General features: G+C 48.8%; 1 protein-coding gene across 2 annotated transcripts in view; it reads left to right on the top strand.

Moving 5' to 3' along the window:
* ERAL1 (Era like 12S mitochondrial rRNA chaperone 1) overlaps positions 1-19,590 on the top strand; it is a 72,557-nt gene that overhangs the window by 43,339 nt on the left and 9,628 nt on the right. For both annotated transcript variants that reach the window (XM_069615308.1, XM_069615309.1), the window contains 3 exons: positions 8,681-8,727; positions 9,604-9,665; positions 10,651-10,763. In XM_069615308.1, coding sequence (XP_069471409.1) covers positions 8,681-8,727; positions 9,604-9,665; positions 10,651-10,763 — 222 coding nt within the window. The remainder of the gene's footprint in view (positions 1-8,680; positions 8,728-9,603; positions 9,666-10,650; positions 10,764-19,590) is intronic.

Below are 19,590 nucleotides of genomic sequence, written 5' to 3'. Positions count from 1 at the left end.
GTGAGCTCCGTCGTGGCCCACCAGAATCCTTCCAACATCGGCGCTAATCCTGACTGCTTGCTACAGCCACTACCACGTTCTTGTTGCTGGCATCGCCCTCTACGCGTGCCTGTAATTTGGGGCTGAATCGGTGCCGGGGCCCGCACATCTGACATCTGCGTGCGGCCTACCTGCGTGGCCTCGTCGTGGCCTTCCGCGGTCGCTCGTGGCCGCCGGCTCCGCCGCCGCCTGGAAGTACAGCGGCACCTGATCCTGCTACGCCACTGTCTGCGGCCACCTGTGGTGCTTCCTCGCTGCGAGGACTCGCTTCCTCTTTGGTACCCGGGGGGACTGTACCCCGAGGCTTTTTGCCGTCTGGATCGCTAACTTGCAGCGGGCGCCCCGGCGCTGCTGGCTCCTGGCTGCCGTGGCGGTGCAGCGCTCTGATCGGCCCCGCGTGCCGCGGGCTGGGCTGTAGCCCACTGCCTCCGCATACGAGCGCGGACCTCCCGCCCGGCTTTTGGGGCTGTGCGGGCCGTGCTGGCTGGTTGTGCTTGCGGCTGCTTGGGGGCCGGGTACCCGGACCGTCCGGCGGGCGGCGGTCACTCCCCCGCGGCGGGTCGGTGCCTGCGACACTATCCAAGAGGCACCTGTGCAGAGACTCCTACCACCTTCCCTCGTCCACGAGGATCACGCGGCTGGACTGCTGCCGACTGCGGACCTGCGCCCATTAGCCTCCAGAGGACACGTGGTTCTAGCCACCCTAAAGGCTGCAAGGTGGGTGCTGGGGGGTGCGCTGCATCCCTCCAGGTGCGGGCCCCCACTCCCCCCAGCTGCTATTATCACGTCCTGTGTGCCCTCATCGCCCACTCTGGGGCTGCCTGCACGGGAGCTCGGCTCCTGGCTGACTTTTATGCCCGCGGAACGTGGCTCCTGCGTCTTACCTTGCCACCGGTGCCGCAGCCTACCTGGCAGTGGTGGTCGCGCACCCACCTCTTCGCCCCAGCCACATCTTGCTCCACAAATCATTGTGCCGGGGCACCTACAGCGAACTGACAACCTCGGGGTGCCATTGTAAGGGGAGGCGCCCCACTCACCTTATTGTGCGATTGATTGCGGTGTCATTCCCTTGGTTGTGTGTGGTCCCCGGGTCGACTGGCCATCGGCTCGGCGCCCTGGGCCTGAGCCTACCCCAGAAAGTCATTACTCACACAGAATATGCTGGGGCCCCTCAGTTCCTTCTATCAGCGAGGCCTGCGCTCCCCACGAGACCCGTGCTGTTCTGGACCCACGTATACCCCCTGGCTGGCCTTGGCTCACAGCTACATCACCTCTGCTGCCTCGCCGAAATCTGCTTTCCCCGCCCAGTCGGCATAATATCAGCATCTCTGAACCTTCAATACCTACAGACCGCAGCCGCTGCTCTGCCACCATCTCCCCCGTGACGCCTCAGCCGCCGTCCACCTCCAACTCTGCCAGGTTGAGCGGGACTCCCCACCATAGTCATGTCCAACAGAGCGCAAGGTGCTAACAAGATGGGCGCTATGGACACGTTTGCCAAGGTGGCGCCTCGGGCGCACCTGGCATCCTCCTCGGCAGCACAGGAGGATAGCGAGACACTGCCGGACCACCCGCAACCGGACCTAACCACCATGATGGAGTCCATGGCAAAAAACTTTCCATCCTTCCATGAAAAGCTGGACGACATCAATGCTAATGTAGCCTCTTTACGAGCTCAAATTGACCAACATGGGACCAGGCTCACGGAGACGGAGCAAAGGATAGGGACCAACGAGGATCACATTCATACTCTTCAAAACACAGTTACAGAGCTCGTCCGTGACATGAAACGGGTCAAAGCCAAGAATGATGACCTCGAATCGAGGTCACGGCGAAATAACATTCGCATAGTTGGGGGTTCCTGAATCTGCTCTGAAGGGACGCATGGAACTTGCGGTCGAGGAACTCATCAAAGATCTCCTTGGCAACCCTGAGCTCTCACAATTCTTTACAGTTGAAAGAGCGCATCGCTCTCTGGCACCCCGGCCTAAACCAGGCGATTTCCCCAGGCCAATCATTGCAAAATTACTGAGCTACAAAGACAGGGATCACATACTCCGTTTGGCCAGAGAGAGAGGGGAGCTGCGGCTCGAGTCGCAAATCATCAGGATCTTCCCTGACTTTTCGGTGGGAGTCCAGATGGAGAGACGCCGATTTAGCAGGGTGAAGAAGATGCTGAGAGATAGAAAAATAGAGTTCTCTATGCTTTTCCCTGCCCGACTGAAATTCATTCATCGCAATAAAAGCTATTTCTTTACGGCCTCTGATGAGGCTGTTAAGTTTATCGAAGCACAGATCCCACTGTTGAATCCTCCAGAGGGACCAATGGACGACGATTGATGCTGTAACCCCCAGGTTCCTTTGCTGGCCTTTGGTGGACGGGGCGACCGGGAGACTGTTCACCTGGCGTACTGATGTCAGCCCCCTGGACATATCATTTGTTGGTCTGCCTTGGTCTTCTGGCGCCATATCTAGTACCTTATCTCCTGCGGGAATGGTCTCCCTGTATCCCATGTATCTGTTGCCACATGTTGGGCCGCACTGACCTGAGGTAGTTCCAATTTCGTCCTTGCTATCCTGAAAACTATGCTTATCCTTTTCTTGTAACCTCTACTTTACTACTTGAACAATGCTGAAAAATGTAAATGATGTCTTATCATGCAAAGCTTTAACATTGGTGGGCTAGACAGCAGCAGCAGCCCCCACTGCAGCTGCAATGCCGTTTACGGCGGTGGGTTTGTGTTCAAGCCCCGGTTGGGCTACTTCTCAGGCGCTGCCGAGTTGGGGATGGCACGCAGTTTGTGTTAAGGGTGGTTGTCAATGCACTGCTAGTTATTACTGGGCGGTGAGGGTCGGGGGAGGGACAGTTGGGGTTTGTTTTACACAAAATGGCAGGATGGTCCTGACTGGTACTAAAAGGTGGCAGGTCTGCCTCAACACAGCGCTCCTGGTGATATTTGAAGTGAGATTTTACATCTGAGATGTTGCTTAACTCTTTAGTATGGCTATTAGAGTGTTTACGTGGAATGTACGGGGGCTGACCAATTTTACCAAATCTCGTAGGATAACGGCGTATGCACAGAGGCATGGGGTCAAAGTTCTCCTATTGCAGGAGACACACGCTAAAAAACTCTTGTCATCAAACCTTGCACAGACCTGGGGCCCCAACAGATACCATACTCAGTACTCCACTCAGTCCAGGGGAGTCCTCACCCTCATCCACAATCGGTAGGGTTCACATTTCACACATCCCACATCGATCCAGAAGGCAGATATGTGATCCTACATTGTACCTTAGCTAACGAAGAATGCCTGCTTGTGAATTCGTATGCTCCCAACATTGATTTCCCCCGAATTTATAGATACAGTATCTGCCATTCTCATGAAATATGTAGATGTCTCCATTATATGGGGAGGAGACATGAACCTTATACTCGATACGGCCCTGGACAGAACAACCATTGCCCGCAGACCCATAACCCGAGCAGCCAAACGGCTTCTAACTCACATGGGCTCTTTGAATTTACACAATGCTTGGAGAACACTTCACCCCCAGGAGAGAGACTACAGCTTTTACTCTACGGTACACGATAGTTCCTCAAGAATAGATCTATTCCTCCGTCGGGCGACTGGATGGGCAGGGTTTCTGATGTTAAGATCCTTGCGCACACACTCTCCGACCACTCCCCGTGCTGCTACAGATCCAACTTGGTAATGCCTCTGGGGCCCGTCCCGCCTGGCGTTTCAAATCTGACGCCTTATCAGACATCGTCTTTAGGGCTGAGATACTAGCGGACATAAACTTGTTCTTCGAAAACAACAATGCCTCCGACACGCCCGAGGGGACCCGCTGGGAGGCATTCAAAGTTTACATCACAGGTATGTGCATCTCTAGGGAGGGAGGGGTCCTCAAAGCGATAAGGCAGGCTTTAAATCACTCTGAAACCAAGCTTAAAACCCTAGAACAAGAGAGCGCTTCCAATCCAGCACCTACTACCCTAGCGAAGATTAGGACAGAACTGGAACAATTTGAAGCACATGCCCTAAGTGAAGTGAGATACTATGCCCGCCCCGCGGCTGCCCGAAGGTATGGTGAGGGGGATAGGCCGGGCAGGACCTTGGCTAAACTGGTGCGGTCTGAGGGAGGTAGGACCCGGATAGTAGTATTATCGATGAGAAGGGGTCGAGATACTGGTTGGACCAGGCCATCCTTGACACTTTCGCCAGCTTTTACGCCAACCTATACGGTCCCCAGCCTGAGCACACAGCCCGAGACCTTGACGACCTACTAGAGTCCATCCCTATGACCTTGATCTCTCAAAGCACCAAAGAACTTCTTGTAGCCCCGTTTTCCTTAGACGAGATAGTCCAGGTGATCTCGGATCTCCCTAAGGGCAAGGCCCCGGGCCCCGAAGGGCTCACATCCGAGTTCTATCAAGAGCATATTGCCATATTAGCGCCCATACTACATGGGGTCTGGACTGAATCACTTCGTTCACATACCCTCCCCCCCTCTTTAAGAGAAGCATTAATCACCGTCCTCCCTAAACAAGGGAAACCTCCAGACGAATGTGGTTCCTATAGGCCCCTGTCCCTCATCAATACTGACATGAAGATCTTTGCTAAGGTAATTGCCAATAGGTTCCTTCCATTCATGCCCCACTTGGTCCATGCCGACCAAAGCGGATTCGTCCCTGGTCACTCTACGGCACTTAACATCCGGCGTCTATTTAACGTGCTGTCTAGAATTGATCCGAATGCGGACGCAGTGGCAGTTACATTAGACGCTCAAAAGGCGTTCGACATGGTTTCATGGCAATATTTATGGGCTGCCTTGGAAAAAATGGGAATAGGGCTGAATATGATCTCCTATATAAAGCTGTTGTACATGGGACCGTCGGCAAGGGTGCTAGTCAACTCCGTCCCCTCCTCCCCCTTTGAATTACACAGGGCTACCCGACACGGCTGCCCATTCTCCCCCATCCTCTTTGCGCTTGCCATTGAGCCCATGGCCGATCATGTCAGGGATCGACATACTCGTAAGGGTGTTCGTTTGCAGAATACACCGGAAATCATCTCCTTGTACGCGGATGACGTACTCCTCTACGTCAGACAACCTTCCACATACTTGGACCCCATTATTCGAGACATAACAAAAATAGGCACATACTCGGGCTTCACCATAAACTACTCTAAATCCGAAATCTTCTCTCTCACTAAAACAACCCAGCAACTGTCCTGCGAATTCCCCCTACGCTTGTCCCCGGGTGGAATCAAGTACCTCGGGGTGCAGGTGTCACTGGCTAAAGTTTCTTTGTTGGCAGACATTTACGAAGCAACGGCATAGCTCATCGAATCGAAGATGCTCAAGTGGCGCAATCTTCCTCTATCCCTTGCAGGCAGACTCTCCCTAATAAAAATGATCGCGGTCCCCAAGCTTCTCTATATATTTGCGAATGCGCCAGTGTGGCCACGCAAGCAGTATTTCAAGAGGCTGCACACGGTGTTAGCTCAATTTCTCTGGCACTCCGGGGTGGTCCGCAAGAAGTGGCAACATATGACCCTGCCTTATGAAAAAGGGGGCTTTAATGCCCCTGATCTAACTTTATACTGGAACGCTGCAGGGGCCAAAATGCTACCCATTGGTACACACACCCAAATCCGCCCCCACATGTTAAATTGGAGAAAATGGCGGGGGACGGTACCCACATCATGACCTTACTACTACACTCTGGATTTTGTGCGGATGCCCCATTAGACCAGGTGGCCACCACGATCAGGGCATGGAATAATATCCTTCCCTCCAGTCAAGAGCAGCGTCCATATTATAAGTGGCTCCCCTTATGGCAATTTCCCAGCCTCACCCCTACACACGATCCACATCTCTCTCAGCGTTGGGAAAGCCTGGGATATCGGGCCCTGACTGACCTTTATCCTGATGGTTCATTTATTACCCCCCGAACATTGCGCCCCGGCCACCCCAGCTCTGCGCTTGACTTGTTGCAACACTACAGGCTGAGAGCAGCGGTACGGGCAATGTGGCCCTCCTTCCCAGAGGAACCTCCAGACTCGCCTGAAATACAGATGGGCAAACTAGAGAATATGTCCCCGGAACCACGGGAAGCATGGGCCAGGGAGCTTGAAACGGAGATCACTGACGAAATGTGGGGCAAAATGTGTGCACACACGCGCAAGGTCTCACTTAGCCTCAGGTTCCGCTGCATACAATACAAACTTCTCAATAGGCTTTACTACACGCCGTACAGAGTTGCAAAATTCACGCTCACCTCTGCACATACATGCCCGAAATGCAAATCGAACAGCGCAGATCATGTTCATATGTTTTGGTCCTGTGCTGCGCTGAACACGTTTTGGGTGGAGGTGACGGAGGCGCTCTCGGAGATAATTGGCTCCCCAGTGGAGATGGACCAATTAGCCTTGCTGTTTGGTATTTGGACTGGAGAAAATGTAAGGATAATGTCAAAATTCTTGAATGTAAGTGCTATTGTTGCCAAAAGATGTATATTACAATGCTGGAAGCGCCGCACTCCCCCCCCCCCCCCACCCTCAGCATGTGCTTGAGGGCCCTCACGTGGGTACAAACATGCGAGGAGGAGTACATCGGATCCTTGCCCATGCCTTCCCGCCCTAGAAATGTGTGGTCGGAATTTTGCAGTTATCTGAATAACAAAGACGAGGTTGAGTGGACCTCCCCTCCCTCCCCCTCACCAGCCCAGCCAGACTCACCAGACTCATCCTGATGTACGACCCATACGTGCTATTCCACAATGTCCACCCCCTCTAAGATGTGCTGTTGATAATAGCTGTGATGCAATGCGTATACGTGCTGTGATGTTTGCTTATTTACATGCTATCTGTGCTGTACCTGTCTTAACCTCCTGCCAATAAACAAACGTTTAAAAAAAGAAACCTTTGTCCTGATGAAGGCCTACGCTACCAGAGCTCACCCAGCTCCTCACAAAATGGCCGACACACTGTCGTGTTGACATGTTATATATGATGTTGTTCAATTCGTAAATGCGCCCACACTCAAAGGGTGATTTACCTGATTATGATTCCACTAAATTCTCTAGTTTCCTTCCCAAGGAACCTGTAGAGAATGTACAAACACAGAATTTGTTTACTCAAATATTGAGCATTTGATTGCTGAGCACTCAGGTACTACACTCTGTACGTTTTAAATGTTGATTGTCCTATGTTTTTTAAAAAACTACAGTGTATTTCTACACCGAACTGCACTGAAAATAAATACTCTCAAGTGCAAAAACACAGATTTTGTCATAATTCTGTGTCCACCCACGCATGAGGGGACCCAGCCAGGATTAGATTGGTCGAATTTCAGCAGATAGACTCTCCTGACCTTGCTCACTCTTCTGTTCTGAAATTAAATATAAAGCCAAGAGGCCAAAAAAGATTGAGATACATAAAGGTGACATGGTGCACCAGGGCAAGTGCTGAAGAACCTGTGTGGGCTGTAGAGCCTAGGGATTCTGGTTGCGCAACCTGTGTTGGGTGGTCCATGTGGTCTGACAACTGCGCCTAGACCAGTGAGCCCTGAATAAGGAAAACCAAAGACCTTTTGAAACCAAACCAATGAGAAGCATTATAAGTGAACTGGTGAAGCAAACCAGGAGGAGGGTCGTGCTGATCTCGAGTTATGTGGCACTTTTGAAAAGACTGAAACAAGTATAAGTGGCAGAGTTAACAGTGTTTGAGAAGGGAGCCCTGAGATTTGAGAAACTGCATGTGCTGTCTTGAGAACGGAGCCCCAAGACTCCTTTGTTTTTGAGCTTTGTTGCTTGAAACCGGGGGAAGGGAACCCAGAGGATTGTTGGGAACTGTATTACCTTGAACGTGAGAAAGGTGATCTTGAGATTTTTGTGGAACTTTCTTGCACTTGGTGAAGGGGAGCTGAAAGAGAGCTGGGAGCTGGAAGAAGCTCACAACTTTGCATTGAACACCATTTCTTTTGTTATTGACATCCCCACACATTGGTTAGCTTTAGTTATGAGGCAAGAATAGGCTTTGGACACAGACAGACTTTTAAGTTGAACTCTTTAACTCAGACTTTCCTTAGTTTTGTTCAGGTAGGGAAATCCCACCTTAGCATAGGGCAACTTAGGCCTTCTACCATCCTGACATTTAAGTTAATAAATATAGTTTGTTTGAACTTTGTCTGTGTCTTACTTCATTGATGCCTTGACATAACACAAGGGATGTTTTGTCGGTACAGTGTTTTATTTGCTTTTTTAGAATCTTAAATGTTCAACCCAGACTGAGTTGTACTGAGAAATTACTTTGACTCCTTCTCTCAAGGACAAGATTGTGCTGTCCTGTTAAGGTATTTTAGCATAGAGCTTCTCAGACATGCAACCGGCCTACAGCACATACTTGGGTGATGGCATGGAACAACTTGGGGATGGATTCAAATTTGCCTGCGAAACTAGTCTTGTTTACATGTTGTGTTCTCAAATGATTGTATTTGTCATGTTCCACATTACTACTTAGTTGGCGGGTGGGAAAGCTAGTTTGCGTTTTCTGTATTTTTGTTTTGTTCTAGAAGTGCTATGCTTTGGATGAACTACACTTTAATGCATATGCTCTGCCGTCCAACTTTTAGATCCTTCTTGACACCCCAGGCCTCACAAGCAAAACCAATGCAAAAAAGTAAGTAGAGGTTCAACATTTATTTGGGGAGTGCAGAAAGACTGTAATATTCAGTCATGATTGGTTTTAACCTTTTTATTACAAAGTGAGTAGTAGTATCTGTGGCAATGACCTGCAAGAATTCTTAGGGCATTGGTAGGGTCTGAGTTGGAGGACCCCACCTGCCCCAATGGATTGAGAAGCATCCAAGCAGCAGGTCCCAAATCTTGAACAAGAACTAAGGTGAAGGACCAGGCCCAAGGTGGAGGCTTCAGAGCTTTGCCTTTTCAGAGCCTGAGCTAGGGACCAGAGCATAGGTGGGGCTGAAGGGAATGCCATGATAATCCACTTTGCACTGGGTCCTAAGTGGGGGGAGGCACTACATAGACTGGGCCCAAAGATAAGGCACAGAGGAACAACCTAAGATAAATGGACCAGTTTGGCCATTGAGGAGGGTTCTGGGTTCAGGTGGTGCCCACAAATAATTCTGCTGTTGGGAGGAATTTGTGGTTTGTCATGTCGGTGTCCAGGAAAGGGACTGGGAGTGTGAGCAGAACACATGGCCGATGCCTAGCACTACGGTATTATCCACTGAAAAGTCTGCAGTGTCTGTTGTGCCTGAGGACAAAGGCTGGGGATTTAATTCTGCTTGAGTAGTACTATTGCAGACTTGCTCAATGGGTGGAAGGAAGGCCTGGGTCGCACCTAGATGCAGATTAATACAGCTGAACATGGTGTCAGTAAAGATCGGCAAGCACGGGAAGTACAATTCTGAAAGAGAACTTGTAAAATCGTTTTAACGCTGCACGTGATGGTGAGAAGGATTCAGACTCCAGGCAAACTTATTTTGCTGTATTCTATTGGGGCATGATGTCTGTGTCTGTGCTTCTTTTGCAGGCATAACCTTGAGAAATCGTTGCATCAGGATCCTTGGGATTCCATGAAAACTGCTAATGTAGGTAGGTGTATGGGTTCTGGTGGAAACAGGCCCTTTTCCTTGCTTTCCCAGCAGAAAATAAAGAGGGTGACTGTTGCTGCTCCTTTTGGCATCTCCTGACCGCACAAGAACTGAAATAAAATGACATTTTCTCACATCAAACCCACTCTGCTTAACCAACTAGGCAATCAAAAAGTATATAAATTGCCTTGTAAAATCATTTAAATTAATCAAAGTACCCTTTTAAGAGTAAAAGTACAGATTTGGCTAGTTTCTAGATGTTGTCACCAATTAGAAGAAAGCATACAAATTAAAAGTAAGGTATACAGTTTAGTATGTTACTTGAATGAGTTTGGGCTGCACACACTTCCATTTTGACTCCTTCGCTCAAAGCTCTGTACAGAATGTTACACTGAATACCCCCTCAGCATCTTCTCGAAGGGTCCAATTTGTACTCCCCTAATCTATGCAAAAATATTATTGATAGTTTGAAGCCTTCAAAAGTAAAGCTGTATAGCCAGTAGGTCCCTTTAGGCCTTAATTTGTTGCTTCTACTTTTAGTTAATGGCCAGACTGACACCATGACATATCATTCTATCACCTTTCTCCCTTCCATAGTGGAAACTGGCTCACAGATTGAGAAACCAGGCCTTCCAACCATTAGTGGCGGCGCATTGTGTTAACAAATTGTGGCTATTGTAAAGCACTTTAGGGTTCTGTGCTGTGCGCACATAGTTTTGGGGGCTTAGAACACTGATACAGCAGTACCCTTTACTCAACTAAACTAGAAAAGGGCACCTGGTAAAAAATTGTATATTTACTTATTAGGCCGTATAGAGTTGAAGAAACCAGTGTGTAAACTGCAAGTCACGTATCCGCAATAATAGGTTTAACCCAAATAACGGCTTAAATAATTTCTACTAATTCTATAATGTGTGCTGAGCCCTCAATGCATGGCTAGGCTGGGTAAATGTAGTAACAGTTTCGTGTGCTCTTTGTTTTTTCAGTCTTGGTCCTGGTGGACATTGCAGATATCTGGACTCGGCACCAACTCCACCCAGAGTTGTTAAAATGTCTCTCCAAGTACCCTGGACTCCCAAGCATTCTTGTGATGAACAAGGTAAAAGGGATCTAGCCTATGCTTTTCTGGTGTATTGATTTGGAACGATGGGATGGCTGAGTTAGGAGGTTATGGTGTGGGGAGTGTTGACACCATTGATACATTTTCATCCCTTTACCTTTGCGTAACTTTACTGTGAATGGTTCCCAGTGCTGTGCCCTGGACAACCTTTGTTGTAAAGTTGACACTTTTCAAGATTTGTAAAGCAGACAATATCACAAAATTGGCATGTATTAAGCTTCTAAGTTCCAAAATAATGTGAAGTTCCTGATATGAAAGAAAGAAAATGCCAATTGCCTGATTAAGAGGTCAAGTGGTAGTTGGATTTAGAACAGGCAAGGGCTGCGATGTGTGCAGATGGGGACTCCTTACAAGAGAGAAGATCAGGGGGCGCAATACTTGTGGTACAGGGGGTAATCTTTAACTGCCTCAATGGGGTGATGCAAGGCTAAGGGCAGGGGCATGATGGTGTGAAGATACAAGCAGGATAATAGCAATCATAGGGAGCAGTCAATGCAGGGTTGCAGTTGAGGAAATCCTATTTATAGAGGGGATCTGTAAGTCTAGAAACTACCCTACCAAAGCATAGAAGTAATATTATGTTGGCCGAAAACCAACCGCATCATATGTCCTACATCGCCAATAGGGAATCGTCAGCATAACCAGAGGGCGTCCATTTTTGCTGTAACATCCGCCATTTGCTTTCCCTTCCTTTCTGTTCAACGCTTTACAAAATGTATTTTATTTCGAAAGCTCATGCACGGAGCAAGGCTACAGTTTTACATGTTGAGAGACCGGCCCAGACAGAATTGCCAAACAGTACAGGAATACATTGTTTTCCTCCCTCACAAGTCCTTGAAGGCGAGCACCGAGGTACTTAATCAGCGGCCCAGGTGCCAGCCGGTCTCGCCGAAGCTGTAGAAACAGGCCGGTAAAGCATGAATTATACTTTCCTAGCGGCCCCCCTTCGGGGCTCTCCTCAGATCAGGCTGACCCTTGGTTCCCGAATAGAAACCAGTAGGTAGCACGCTTTGGAATATGTGTCTCCTACGAACACTGTATCCTCGCTGAACAAGTGCCTTGTGTTCTTCATAACAAAGAACTATGTCTGCTTACTGCAAATTGCAACTGTTGCTAAACCGAGTAATGTAGATTGGGTAAGAAGTGTGTCATATTTGTCATGATTGTCAATCACCGAACCCTAGCTCAAGAAGATGCATTATAGGCGGTTTTGATGTGTCACAAAGAGATTGTATGATTGTTTTTTCTTATATATGGGACTATTGTAAAATGTTCCTTCTTTTGCGTCTCACGAGGTTTGGGTGACACACGTTGCGAGACGTTAGACCCAGTCGGCCAACAGAGAATATATATTTGCTTTGCAATAAACCCTAGTACTTGGAAATTGAACCTCGTGACTGTCGTATCGCTAGCGTATGGTGACTATGCCTTGTTTCCATATGCGAGGGTCTTCAGGGCCTAGCAGATCAGGGGTGGATAGAGAGAGCCAAATGTGAGGACCTGACCTGCGGTAGATGGGGAGTTTTTGCTTTTAGTGATAGTTGAGGTAGGTGATTTCATTGGTAGCTTTTAGACTCAAACTAAAAACAACGCACCTATCCTAGAGTAAGCTCTCTGAGGTGTGAATAGTTTTTGTCATGTACATATTTACCAATGTGTGTATATTTCTTTTTGGTATAATGGGGGGTTGGCCAAGCCACGCCTAGTGTGGGGAATACTTTAGTTGTTTGTACACCTACAACAGTTACAAACTTTTCTTTTTAGACAGTCAAATAGGCCTAAGCCTTCAGTTCTGAGGGTGTGATTGAGTTGCCAATTTACAGACTTGCCATGATTTAAAAATGATCAATGAGAACTCTATAGGTCGGCACAACAATGTCCATACCAGTAAGTAACTCGAAACGAGCACTGGTTTTAATCACAATGTGGAGAATGTCAGTACAACATATGCTGACAGAGCCTTGCACTATATTGTAATCGTCTTTTTTTTATTATTAAAATTGTTCTCTTTGTTTCATAAGTTAGTGATGGACAGTGGGGAGTGGGTTGGCAGCCATGGACTAGGCTGCTCTCCTTGTGAGCTCCTGCATCCGATAATCGATCCGGACAGGTGCATGCCTTTTAACTTCAAGAATCAACAAGAAAAGAAGATGACTGCAATATGAAAGACAGCAGACTTTGATGCACGTTGCCGCGGGTAGATCGAGAAGACATATCAAAAGTTATGGAACTCTGAAGCTCCCGATGAACGCCGCGGGTCTACAATCAAAATGGTGGTGGACCCCGAACAAAGGAGCCCCTGGGCGTGAGGACCGTGCTCGGAAAGAAAAGCGAGTTGACCAGAGAAACCAGCGTCCTCGCCAAGGGTGCTAAATACAGCAGGCACCAAAAACTCGCACAGCGGGTACGCTGGGAGACCCGACAAAGGCGAACGGTACGCTCTGGGGCACCAGCGTGATAGAGGCGGTGGGGGCTTCCCTGGAGGAGGTGTGGAGGGAGAAGAGCACCCCCGAGGAGGCGCAAGGACAACTACACTGCAATGCCCAGAGTCCACCCATAACTGGGACAGGACGAGCCAATAACCCGGGCCACATAAATGAACCCAGGAGCGGAATACGCAAATAAAACACAGAGTGCGGTTGGTGCGAATAAAGTAATTGTTTGTAAAACGAACACGTGATTGCAGCACTTTCAAAACATGCCGCAGAGAAAACGAAATCAAGTCCCGGCGGACTGCACGGAAACGTAGACACGGAGGGAAAGTGAGCACCGCCGTTGGAAAAGTTTGATACATGTTGCAAGTCAAGGTCTGTAACCTTGCTACAAGAAGAACAATTGAAACATTGATGCACCATTACTTCTGTAGACAACGCGCTTTCTTTTACATGGAACAGTGCGCCCAGAGCATGGACCTCTGAAATATTGCTATTGTGCTACGCACCGGGCGGGAGGCACGGAAGAGATGGCCCCCCCCATGAGAAAAGAAAGTTGGGTGTTGAGCCCCAGGGTGCCAGGAGATTGAGACCAGAGGGCGCGGGCAACGAAGCAGGCACCGAAGCGAAGCTGCAAATACACAGCACAAGACAATGGAGCCCTGGAGAAGTGAGACAAGGGGATAGCACGAAGCTGATGCAAAGCGGGAGAGGCAGGAATTAAGCCCCTGGTGCAGAGGACCAATAATAGGTGCAGAGGAAGCTAGCTGTGCCGCAGGAGGAGATAGTTAATGGAGGCACACTCCCCATAAACAAGAAAAGTGATGGACCAGGAGGAGAGCGAAAAATGAGGAGCACACCCCTGGTGAAGAGAGCAAGGAATGCTATATAGCCAGAATAGCCGCTGTACAAGACTAGCAGAGCCAACAACAGACTCGGCTCACCCTCTTGAACGGCACCCAGGTCCCGGGAGGAAAAATAAATACATCCCATTAGCTGGCAAATGCCATTGCCTGGAGAGAAGTGACGCACGTGGGACACACAGGACAGGGGCTAGGGGAGACTGATAAGGCCCCAACACAGAACTGGAGTAGTGCCTAGACCCCCGTTAAACAGTTGAGAACTGGTGGGCCCGAGAAGTCGATGAGCTAGAACTGCGGCCACGCACGGAGTGGCCTACACACTAAGGAACAAATGCATACAGCAAGCAGCGCCACAAGGAGCTCCGCACATGAGAAGTTACAACCGCGGGCCAAACCAGAACTAAAATACAGCCGACAGCACGCAATCTTGAGCTGAGGACGGGCTGAGCCAGGGAAGTACAGTGCAATGGCTCTCAAAGGCGGCAAAGGAAAAGGCAAGCAGCCAACAATGGATATTTTTACCAAGCCACAACAGACCGCGAACACACCCACACAAGTAACGGCCATTACACCGGAAAGCTCGACTTTGCCGATAAGTGAACACCAGATCCTGGCAGCCATAACTGAACTGAAATCCTCATGGGGGGGGGGGCGGGGGGGGAGGGAGATGGCAGACCTGAAAGCGGCCCTTGAAACGAAGATTGATGCAGTAGGGATAGAGGTCAGCTTACTTAGGCAAGATGTAAGGGCGCTGGCAGGAAGAACGAGCGGCCTGGAGAGCGCAGTGAAAATTAACTCGGAGGTCAGCACAACCAACGCTAAGGAGGTCCATATATTGAAACAGCAAGTGACCAATCTGGAGAACCGTGCCGAGGAGGCAGAAGGGAGAGCGAGACGCAATAATATACGCGTGTAGGCTTGCCGGAAGGAGAAGGCCTGTATCCTACAGACTATGTGGAATATATGCTTATCCAGGAAATTGGGGCCGGCAAGCTCTCGCAAGAATTCGCAATTGAACGAGCGCACAGGGCCCTAATGAGGAGGCCCCAACCCAGAGCCCCATCCCGTGCAATCATAGCAAAGATACTGAATTACGGAGACTGGGGAAAAGATCCTGGAATTCTTCCGGAAAGGTGGAACAATAACAAGGGGCATCGGCGACGGTCACTGCATACCCGGATTATACTATGTTGGTACAGAGACAACGGTACATCTACGTGGCGGTGAAAAGAAGATTGCGGACAACTGGCCTCAAATGCATGCTTTTGTACCCTGCAAAACGTAAGGTCTTACAAGCAAAGCACACTTCTGACACCCGGAGGAGGAGACAGACTGGCTGGACGCTCAGGGCTTCCCGGAGTATGGAGACGGCCAAGGAGAAGGATAGGAAAAGTGACCCGGCGCCATACCTGAAATTGCGGGGGCGGGTGGAGTTCTAATGGATAGATCAGAAATGGGGGCAAGACTTAGTAAAGTACAGATTTAATCAACTGAAATGCTTAACAGGTGGACTCATTGGACTGGAATATAGAAATGTATAAGGAAGCTATGAGCCACAAATGCGCTGTGAGTGGTGACCAATATAGGAGACACTGGATGTAGGAGACCTAACCCCAGTAGGTAGAGTATCTAAAGCGCCAGTAGGGCTACAATTCCCTGCTGTGCCCGGAGTACAGGCAAGAGCTGAGAAAAGGGGTAGATGCAGGGGTGCTGGAGATCCAGGGATGGAGCTAGGCATCAGTTGGGAGGGAGGGAACGTTGGGAGTTGGAGGTTATCTTGGGGTTGGGAGGGGAAGGGGGGGTGGTTGGGTAATTTGGAGTGTTTATAGTTAGGGGAAGTTGGGGAACGAGCTTACTCGCAATTGCAATAGAACTCTGGGTGGGGGCTGAGAAGATACTGGAGTGGGGCGGGAAGTGGCTGGAATATGGGGGACCTTAAAGTAGTCTCTTGGAATGTCAGGGGGCTCAACAGCTACCTAAAAAGGAATAAGGTCATGATGTACTAAGGCAGAAAATAGACATAGATCTCCTACAGGAGACACATTTTACAAAAGAGAAGTTGGAGGTGCTCCAGAAGAAATGGAAGGGACCTGTCATCGGGGCAACATATTCGGCATATGCCAGGGGGGTTGTCACATGGGTAGCACCGCAAGTCCCATTTCAATTACTACAGTCCACAGTTGATGCCGTCGGGAGGATGGGGGCGATACGGGGGCTGGTGGGAAATAAAGAAATTAATCAGGACACAGTGACATACCTCAGGACCCTATACAATAAACTGAGCTTGTATATGGGGGGGGGTGGTGATCTGGGGAGGAGATTTTAATTGTACATTGAACCCGAAGATAGACCGATCAGACAATAAACAAGACAGGCCCTCCCCGGCAGCCAAGGCACTACAGGCTCTGTTGACAGATTTCCGACTAGAAGACACATGGAGGGTGTACCACTCACAGGATAGACAATACTCGCATTACTCTACCCCACAAAACTTGTATACGAGATTAGACTACATGTTTGTAACACAGGAAATGATAGCAGAAGTAGTACAGACAGAATGCAAGGCAACGGTTCTATCGGACCACTCGCCATTGGTCCTAATATGGCAATACCGACCCCCAAGAGCCAAGATACCAACCTGGCGACTCAGAGCTGAAGCACTGAAGGACATGATGTTTAGGGAGGATCAGAGAGAAGAGATTGTAAGATATTTTGAGACCAAAACTGGGAGCGTGGAGTGAGCCGGCACGTTGTGGGAAGCCTTCAAGGTGGTGGTGTGAGGGATAGCGATAGCTAAATCCAAGGGACTGCAGGGGGGCATATTAAGAGACCTGCAGCAGGCAGAAAGCGAACTAGAGATAACCTTCAGTAAAGGTGGCGACATGGAGGAAGATGCTGAAACCATAAGCCAACTGCAACTGAAATGTGCAGAACACTGGGAAAGACTATGTAATTTGAACTATAAAAAGGATGTAGAAAGGCAACACGCGGGAGGAGACAAACCGGGAAGGATGTTGGCATGGTTGTACAAAAGGGAGACCCCCAGACCCGCGATCAGAGCAATAATAGGGTAAGATGGGCAGGTAGTAGACACTCAGGAGGGTATTCATCAGGAGTTCTTAGAATATTATCAGAAATTATATGGGGACAATGAAGGGAGTGATAACCAGGAAATAACAGATACACTGGAGGATATAGGCCTGCCACAAATAAGCGGACCTAGATTCCCCCATCACACTAGAAGAGGTGGTAGTGCAGCTACCCACTAGTAAGACTCCAGGGGCGGATGGGTTCCCCAGTGAATTTTATAAAACGTACAAAAGTGAGGTGCTTCCCCCGCTGCTAACCATGCTAAATGAGGCATATGAGACAGGAAGGTTACCAGAGTCCCTAAGAGAAGCAATTATGATCCCACTACCCAAACCCAACAAGCCAGGCAAAGATTGTGGATCGTTCAGGCCGCTATCGATGTTCAATCAAGATGGCAAAATACTTACAGCGGTATTGGCAAATAGAATGAAACGGATCATTAACAAACTAATAAACCCAGATCAAACAGAATATGTCCCGCGCAGGAACATATCGGACAACCTTAGACGACTTCATCGGGTCATAGAATACACAAAAAACGACCCGGGTGAAATGGCTATTGTATCACTAGATGTAGTCAAGGCCTTTGACTCAGTCAAATGGCCCTGGCTGACTGCAGCTCTGACGCACTATGGGATGGGACCAGGGTATCTTAAGTGGGTCGAACTAATGTATAGTGCACCGGTAGCTCGAGTAAAAACGGGAGCTATTATCTCTGCAAGATGGCAGCTGGGCAGGGGCACTAGACAGGGATGCCGTGGTCCCCGTTGCTTTACATCCTAGCACTCGAGCCCCTGGCAATATGCCTGTGACAGCAGTACGAGGAAATAGGAATTAGAATAAAAGGAGAGCCGCACTTACTTTCACTATATGCAGATGACATGCTACTGTATTTGAGATACCCTGAGGAAAATCTCCAATATGTTTTGGAGGTGATGGAGAGATTTGCGCTGTTGTCCGGTATAGCGATGAACCCCAGAAAATCGTGCATATTCCCATTAGGAAGGTATGTAGGAACCCCACACAACAAACTACCGGTTTTACAAACACCATGGGAGCCAAATACGTTTAGATACTTGGAAATAGATATTCATCACACAGTAGAAGCGGAACATCAGCACAACACTGACAAAGCAGTACAGAAAATTGAGAATAGTATGAAGTTTTGGTCTAAGCGCCCCTTGGCAATGATGGGGTAGAGGGGTGTTGCTGAAGATGGTGGTATTACCGAGACTATTGCATTATTTTGGGAATATACCATGCTTGATACCAGGGTGATTCTTCATGAAACTACAGAGCATATTCAGGGGATTCTTGTGGCATGGGACTAGGAATAGAATTGCCCTTTGGAAGTTGCAGAACACACATGAACATGGGGGGGGGATAAAACTGCCAAACTACGAGATCTATTATCTAGCTAGTCAACTGCAATATGTGGCTAAATGGTTATCAGAAGACCCCACCTCAGAATCGAGATTGTTGAGATTAGAATGTGCCCTGTTCTTCCTTAAAGAGATGATATGGTTTCCCAAATCCGAGTATGGCACAGAGCATTTCAGGCCATGGAGAACCCAACCCCATGCTCGCCACAAATACCGCTGGTCGCGCTGGCAGGAGGGGATGAGCAACTAATAAGGACAATAAGGAGGCACTGGGAACCGGCAGGTATTGCAACAATAGGAGACATATGGCAAGAAGGGGAGATAAAGGTGTTCGGGCTTTGGTGGAGGAAACAGAGCTGCATGAAGGACAATATATCACATGCAATAGAATGATACGGCGGATTAAAGATGCATGGTCGGAATTAACGCTAGTTGAGCAACCTGACCCTTCCTTAGAAACGATATACGATATAGCAGATGGGGGGGGGCATGAGATATCCAGATTATATGAACTATTGATGTCTAGAGTGGGGAAAGAGGAGGCACAATTAAGACAGAATTGGGAAGAAGAGGTGGGCGAGCCCATGAGTGATGAGATGTGGGAGCGTGCCCAAGGGTACCATAAGAAAGTGTCAAGGAACGCAAGGCTACAACAGATGGTTTTATATATAACTTGGAGGGCATATATGACTCCCCAAAAAGTTACCATATTTAAGAACGCAAACAGGCAGACATGTCCCAAATGCGGGGAAGAGAACGTGGGGATGACGCACATATTTTGTTCATGCCCAGAAATCGGGGAAATTCTGGGAAGAGGTAGCCCACCGGCTAGATGAAAAGGGGAACAAAATAAATATCGGATCAGCGTGGGCATGCTTGGTAGGAGGATTCCCTAGGCCACGTCAACTAAAGCATGTGAGCAAATTAAAAGACTTGGCGTACATACTGGCCAAGCGTAGAATTGCCATGGGATGGAAGCTTCTTCAGTTTAAATGTGGTTGCTTGCTACTAATGTACAATACTGTGGTACTATTATGGA

This window comes from Ambystoma mexicanum, chromosome 9 (assembly GCF_040938575.1).
Source record: "Ambystoma mexicanum isolate Mex_15411 chromosome 9, UKY_AmexF1_1, whole genome shotgun sequence".
Lineage (NCBI taxonomy): Eukaryota > Metazoa > Chordata > Amphibia > Caudata > Ambystomatidae > Ambystoma > Ambystoma mexicanum.
This window is presented reverse-complemented; position numbering and strand designations above follow the sequence as displayed.